This window comes from Apostichopus japonicus, chromosome 11 (genome assembly GCF_037975245.1).
Source record: "Apostichopus japonicus isolate 1M-3 chromosome 11, ASM3797524v1, whole genome shotgun sequence".
Lineage (NCBI taxonomy): Eukaryota > Metazoa > Echinodermata > Holothuroidea > Aspidochirotida > Stichopodidae > Apostichopus > Apostichopus japonicus.
Window position 1 is genome coordinate 7,026,494 of NC_092571.1, and position 7,545 is coordinate 7,034,038.

The following is a 7,545-nucleotide window of genomic DNA, read 5'->3' on the forward strand; positions in this document are numbered from 1 at the left end:
GATTTCCCATGAAGCACCATCCACTCTTGAATATAAGTGAGGTACAATTGTTGTTTTGCAGAGAATATGTACTTACTATGTAGTTACATCACCATACCAAATATGAACTATATCGGACATACGGTAAAAGAGACATTGACATTTTAAGAATTTCACGTTAAGCCCCGCCAGCTCATTAATATTCAAGAGATGGGAACCTACATACATTTGGGAACACCTACACATCATGAGGCATCTACCTACCAAGTATAACATTGATTCAACATGTGGTTGTTGAGATATTTTTGCAAGCTATTTGTCACATACACACATGCTAACATAATAATTATTGCAAAAGTTACTGAGCCTTCTGACATCGTAACTTCCCTTCGGACATCGTAACTTAAAAGTTACCTAAGTTTGTGTGAAATGGGTCAGATTAACAGGACTGTTGTACGTCAGTGTGAGTTAACATATTCTTAACTTGCACATATGATGTCATCACAGCTAATGGTGTGAACTTATTACAATGGACGGAATGTTGTACATTAAAAACATAACATAAACACTGTGATGTTTATCTGCAAAAATAGAATATTTATTGTATTATTGCTCTTTAACAAACATGTTTACAGAATGTGGCAAGACATAGCTGGACCAAAGATAATCATTACAGTCACAAATATCAGTTATTGGTAAATGAGGCAATAAGTTACCATTTCTCATTGCAATGCATTCTTCCAACTGATCAAATATAGTATAATAACCTTGTTTGCTAACAGAATCCTTATAAAAAAGAAGCACAGTTTTATATTTACTAACTCAATTCCTTCTGAACATTACAAGTAAATTATATTTTCAAATATTAACATGGCAATGACATTCAACTTATGAGAATAATAAGTTGTATCAAGGGTATTCAGTAATTGCAGTACATTTATTACCTATGGATATATTGTTGTCTTTACTCTTGTAACAGTGGAGTGGTTTTGAAATGAAAACGTGTCATTCCAGTTTTACATTGATGACTCAATAATCAAGTTTTGGACTAAAGACAATACCTTTACCACCCATGATATTAAAAGATGGCTTAAATAGGGAAAATACAAACTGTCATCAATAATCATAGGCGTAGGAGCCCAATTTGATTTGGGAGGGGGGGGGGGGGGCTGTAACGACTTGCCCGAAAAATATAACCAAAACGTTCAACATTTTAATGTGCATATCATATAGGCATGCATCGGTTATTACATTACATGCCAATAACATACAATCATTTGCTGTGTTATTACCCTTCCATATTGGTTATAATTATTGGGGAAGTTGTTACAATAATCATGATAATAATATCAGTCTAACCATTGAAAAGCACATTGCAAATTATTTTGTAGTATATGCCCGAATAATTCTCAGCATATTGCCCAAATTTTCACAATAAATATTGGTTGGGGGGCTTCAGCCCCCCCCCCCAGCCCCCCACCTCCTACGCCTATGTCAATAATTACTGAAACAAAGAGTGGCATATTACTGTGATATTTCCAACTAAGTCTGATGAGTTTGATACAGAATAGTGTAACTGGATGAAGATGCAAATGTTTGTGTCAAAGTTTAAAATGGTGCTCCCCCCCCCCCAAAAAAAACTTTGTCCTTTAATATGGTAAACTGCATTGAGCTACTGTAACTTGAATGGTTTACCTTGAATCCTTGGTACAGTATTTCAGTCCATTTGATTCTACTGATCTAAATTTGATGTAACCAAACAAATACTAAACACACCACAACTAATTATGAGTAATTAATATGGTTTGCCACAGAGGGTTATTACTCTCCATAACTATATATATATATATATATATTAATATAATACTTTCAGGGTTGACCTAGTCATGACAACTACCAGGAGTGATGACCAAGCTGAAATTAATACTAAGCAAGGCTTTTCTTTCCCAAAATCTGACATGTAAAATGAAACCCTGCAGGAATTTGCCAATTTGGGTCATCATTGATAAACTATGAAGAAATCTTTTTCAGCGACTATCAGATTATTATATTAACAGAAAGGTTTTAAACATGATGACGTTTAACTTAGCATGTCAAATCGTGTGAGTTAAAGTAACATCCAAAAATATTGTCCCTGAAATTTTGTATAAAGTCAATGTGAAAGTTCTTAACAAAGAATAAAAAAAATATAAAAAAAATACAGAAGAAGATGGAGAAGAAAAAACATGCAAGTAGAGACTAAGTGAGGAAAGTAAGAAGACCAAAACACTGCTGGAAGATGCAACAAGTCTTAACCAGATGGAGGACTTTCACAGACTTGGCTACTGTACTTGCCTTATAAGGAAATTAAAGGGTGTGAAGACTTGCGCAAAAAGAAACGTCTAATGCCGGTAATCTGACCTAGTTTGGAATGAGGTGTAACAGAAGTGTTAGACACCACCCATCGATCCCAGAAAATACACACACAGCTTGCTACCAGTACCATCAGTAATTAGACACTAGTGTACAGTCAATACATACAGCTACGTCAATACCCACAGCACAGTGTACACACGAAACAGCGAAGGACATCTCAGGTCCCGCTAAAAGTAACAAGGTATCATGTTTCATTACTGTCTGCATTTTGTAGCGACACGAACAAAACGTCACTTGCAAACAACGGAAAGTTAACTTTTTCAGATGGCCGCACGCGGTTTGGGGCGAGTCTTCAAAGTCTTTAAAAGGCAACATTCAAGTAACCAATTTTGCTACTCTTCTGTATGCACATTTCTTCCACATATCTGAAGGGAGCTGTTTCAATCTTTAAGAATTTTGTTAAAGAGGGTTTGTTTTGACATAAATGTCACATTAATTGTCAAACTAAATAAGTTACTTGAAATGATAACCATCAGACCTTTGGCTGAGGTCTTCTGATGGACAAAGGTTAAAAATATGCGCAGTAAAATAAATTTCATGTTTTGCTGGTTTTTCTGGTCTTGCTTTCACTTATCGCATATTGTGCCATATAGCAAAATCTGAATCAAACTTTCAAAGCTGTAAGGGATTGATTTGATCAGAATTTTTTAACAGAGATAGCACTTTGAAGACTCTCATTTTAGCATCATTCCGTTTACCTCAAATGATCTTTGATGACACCAACAAACAATAATTTGGATCATCCTTGCACTTGTTAAATTGGAAAGGCACAAACTAATTATGATAATCTGTCAACATCACCCTTCTTGAGATATCATGTTCTCACATTAGGGTTGTGATGGTACAGTATGTCCATGAATGTCAGCTTGGGATCACAACTGCTAGATCTCATACCACAGACAGTAATGAGGTAAGTCCAATTTGCCGGTATGTGACAGATAATTCTGTTGAAGGTGATGTACTTCAAAATAAGTAGATATAGACTGTTCCTGGATGTACACAAACATAATGACAGCTTAGAAACATTGCCAGTTTAACTCTCAGTACCAAGATATTTTCTCAGCTTCTAACAGGTACTGCAATGTAATCATGTTGTAATTGTTATTCACCTGACATTCTGTTAAGTTACAAATCATCTCACAAAACCCAAACAGTATTAACCTGATGGTAGCTTCATATGACTTGCTCATGTGTAGAATACATGCAAGGTTCATTTCTGTTGCAAGCTTGGGTCATTCCAAGGTTCTAGAATCCTAGCAGTACACTTCTCGTCGCAGGTGCCCCCCTAAGGCACACCCTGTACCCGCTCGCAGCACTCCGAGGGTAATTTATTCCAGTTGTAAACATAAGACTGTCTGAGTTGTTGTTCACTTTCACACATCTTACCAGTACTTTGCAGATGCTGCCATTTATTTCTAAGGCTCTCTATGCTCTGTTTATGAGAGATGATATACACATTCCGACAGCCTCGTGATTTGTACTCGGTGTCGAACCTGGGGTCGTGCTCCCTGGTGACATCGACCGGAGCCAGCCATGAGCCCAAGGAGACGTCTTCGGCATGGTGAAGTTTAAGGTACGGAGCATTCCTGGCGACAAAGTGAACAAGATCCGATGAGATGACGTACCCTCCTCCGAGAGCATAGGGAATGTATCTATCGCAGAGGACCCAGTCAGCTTCACCATACTTGCCATTTCTATGGACATGCGCCCGGCCATCAAAGAATCCCCAGTATAACTTGACCTTACTCTTGCTTTCGAGTTCTCTCTGGAGTACATCCAGTCTCACAAAGGAATCATCGTCCACTTTAAGCATGTAATCAAATTCAACGTTACTGTCGGCCCATACCATCATTTCCAGAACTTTACGGGTCAAACTCTTGAAAGCGTCTTCGACGTTGGTCAAGTATAAGAGATCTTTAAACTTGTCGTTCTCTTTCTTTAACTCTGCAAATTCCTTTTCAGAGACTTTCGCCGTTCCTAAGACAAATCTGATCATGACATCTTTATTTTGCTTCTGTAGCCAATTGTTTCGTAACTCTTCCCTCCTGGTCAGGAGAGGTGGTGCAGAGAGAATAAATACAACGAGAGATGCTTTGTATTTCTTATGGACAATGGCTGAATCATCCCGGCTAAATATGTCGGCACTTTGATGGTCATTGCCGGCACATTGACCACCGGAAGGATTGCATCTCGCCAGGTACAGGAAGATTGCAATGAAAGACAGGCCTGGGATTATGATGAGAAATGGGTTTGTGGTTCTGACCATTCTGCCCACCTTTCTTTGGGCTTTGTAGTTCATACCTATCAAGAACAAGGAAAAAGTAATCATTATTTATTAGAGGTGGTAGGTATGTTACATAAATGTGTTAAATAAACTAAAAGCATTCTTAAACAACAATGTCAGTCATCAGTATATCTGCGATTGAAAATGGTGCAACTGTGTACATCGGCAATCTACTGTAGCTCTACAGTAAACTACTGAGCAAAATCAGCAAAGTTGTTCTTTTGTTAACTATACAATAAGGACAGTGTGAGGAACTTTAATGGGGGAAGGGTAGGGGGACTTAATTAAAAAGTTCTTGTGTCTAGTCATAAAATTAAAATCTAGCATATATACTGTAGTACTATAGACATTGTAGCATACTCATTTTTAGTAAATTAAAGGAGATAAAAATGTCGCTCATGATGCTAAAAGTTGCTTTTAAGATTTACTTTCTTACTCAGTAAAATGAGCCTTCAAATTTTTCTGAACTACTGTATTAAGGAGGGTTAAATGAGACAATTCACAACTGACTGACATTACATTTGGCAATAGTCAAATATGTTGCTGGACAGAAATACATCAGGCACAGTGTATCATTCTGGGTAAGTCATGGATGTGTTAATAATGCTGTTTACTTCAGCATGCAGTAGGTAAGACATCCCATCCACTGCATTTTATATCGGTTAGACAGCTACTATTAAGCATTCTGAAGATCATCAAATCCTGAATAGCTTACACATTCAGCATGTTTTAATGAGCTACATGCACTTTGCATACAAATAAGGAAGGGCTTCAATGTACTGTACTTTTTCCAAAGGGCTTCTGATTGTGCTGGCCATTAATGGCCTGGAAGTCGGATCAAAGTGCTTTGTTTGCAAACTTTGAGCCACTGTAATTACTCTTTGGACAAGATACTGATGAAAGTGTCTTAGTGATGTAACACTACTGTAACAATGGTTTGCAGCCACACCTAGGCTGTAGTGGCATGCACTGGATTTGAAAGGTAGTGGAGGGAGGTTGGTATGTCTAGCCTGGTTAGGTTACTAAAATCTAGATTATTGAGGATTACTACTTACTTAATAGTTTCTACAATTTCATACTTCACAATTTAACTCTTTAACAACGTGGCAAGTTCTTCAAATGCAAACAAGGTAGCAGTGCATAAACTGTAACACAATTGGAGTTGAACAACGTCCGGATATCTGACGTTAGGCTACATTGTGTCCATATTAGTAGCGATCAGCTGTTTCTTGTATTATGCTCCACGCAGGCAGTAAACAAACCGGCACTTCAACAAATTCTCGTCCGAATTCTTTAAAGCAAAAACCACTTACCTGATCTAGTGCGGATTGATAATGATGGTACCTTGATCCAAATTTCTGTCACATTTGCCCTGACATTTGACTGTATGATAACAACGACCATCTAGCGGTATTTTTTCGCGTAGGCAATGGTAGCCCCTGATGTAGGCGTATATAGCAACGTCAACGTAGTGTCCATGTGTGTTTGCACACTAGTTTTCAAACAGCAGACTATTTTGCCTGTCAGCAAAATACATCTCAGACGAAACATCACCGAACAAGCATGGAACGCCGAACTATCGCACGCATTTCTGTTGTGTGTAAACGATTTTATGGTAAAATACACTTTCCAGGCAGTGGCTCACCGCTCACGTACAAATGTTCGACGGAGATGGGGAGGAAGGGTTGAATCAATGTGTTGTTGGCACTTTGCACCTTCAAAAATCTCTGTTTGTCCCGACAAAAATCTGTTTGTCCCGACAAAAAATTCTCGAATTTCCCATAACTCATACTCCTCATCATTGATGGTGATAGCACACTATGTACAATCAAGTAATTAATTTTCTTCATAATCCGTCGAATTTAGATTTATTTTGTCAATATTAAAAAAAAAAGGGACAAAATAGTTGAAATTTTGTTCTAAATCGTCACAATGATGAGATTAAACATCAAAATTTTGAGACATATTTGTAGAAGACTTGAGATAAAAAGTGACATAAGTTGTCACACATTTGAGATGAAAAGTTGACTTACAAGTACACCACATTACTGTGACAATTTTGTGATGCTTAAAGGTAGTCGACTCAGTATAGGCCCCAAATTATAGCATGCTATAACTGCTGGAAGTTTTCATAAAGTACTTTCCTGGAGGTCTTTACTCTTCAAATTGTTCTCAGACAATTTTAAGTAACACACAAGATGACTTCATGTCGCAGTGAGGAAAATTTCCTCCAAGGTTGTAATAAAAACAGTTTAAGATTTTTGACCAAAGGTGACCATATTTGAAATATCTAGCATATTTGGGGTGAATACAGCAAACCTTTAAGTCACCTTCTAGGAAAATTACATGGAGTATGCTACCCTAAGATGCTTCCACTATATTCTTCATCGCAAAGGTAGAATCCACTTTCACAGTTGGTCCACTGTCTTACCCACTGGTAAACATGACAGCCTGCACATAGAAAAACAGTCCTCCTCAAATTCACTCGAACATTAATAATTTGTTACCTGATAGCATTATATACCCCAAATGCTGTCGTTAGCGTTCATCCTTGAGCACAACTAGTTAATTGACCAGTCACCTGTGTGCAGGGGCGGGATTTGAGTTGTTAAAGTGGGGGGGGGGGGGCAAACCTGCCCGCAAGACTATCTCAGCGGAGCGCCACCATCGGTTGGCGCGGAGCGTACAAGAAATGTCTTGGCTTTACAAACCCTCCAGTTGGCCGGAAACGGTACTTCCCTAGTGCTCTAAGCTGCATGTACCCATCCTTGAAATATGGATCTCATGTCTGCAATTGTATCTAGATAGTTAATTTTCGTTTAAAAATTTGAAGAGGATTGAAAGTAGAACATATGGTCAGATGGTGA

At 38.0% G+C, this 7,545-nt stretch overlaps 1 protein-coding gene across 2 annotated transcripts; it reads right to left on the bottom strand.

Moving 5' to 3' along the window:
* Positions 1 to 799: 799 nt before the first annotated feature.
* On the bottom strand, positions 800 to 6,199 carry LOC139976018 (beta-1,3-galactosyltransferase 6-like). 2 transcript variants are annotated; one of them, XM_071984398.1, is made up of 2 exons: positions 5,992 to 6,199; positions 800 to 4,695 (listed from the first exon to the last, which is right to left on the bottom strand). In XM_071984398.1, exons 1-2 carry the CDS (start codon positions 6,080 to 6,082, stop codon positions 3,680 to 3,682), a joined length of 1,107 nt encoding a protein of 368 aa, XP_071840499.1. In that variant the 5' UTR covers positions 6,083 to 6,199; the 3' UTR covers positions 800 to 3,679. The 2 variants fall into 2 exon arrangements, with proteins under 2 accessions (XP_071840499.1, XP_071840501.1); XM_071984400.1 differs by lacking the exon at positions 5,992 to 6,199 and adding an exon at positions 5,734 to 5,896.
* Between the last annotated feature and the right edge of the window lie 1,346 nt (positions 6,200 to 7,545).

Excerpts from the sequence above, each read along its gene's own strand:
- LOC139976018 (XM_071984398.1), bottom strand. The coding sequence starts at position 6,082 with ATGGTCGTTGTTATCATACAGTCAAATGTCAGGGCAAATGTGACAGAA. Across the intron at positions 4,696-5,991 it reads ATCAATCCGCACTAGATCAG|GTATGAACTACAAAGCCCAA; the intron begins GTAAGTGGTTTT and ends TGTTCTTGATAG.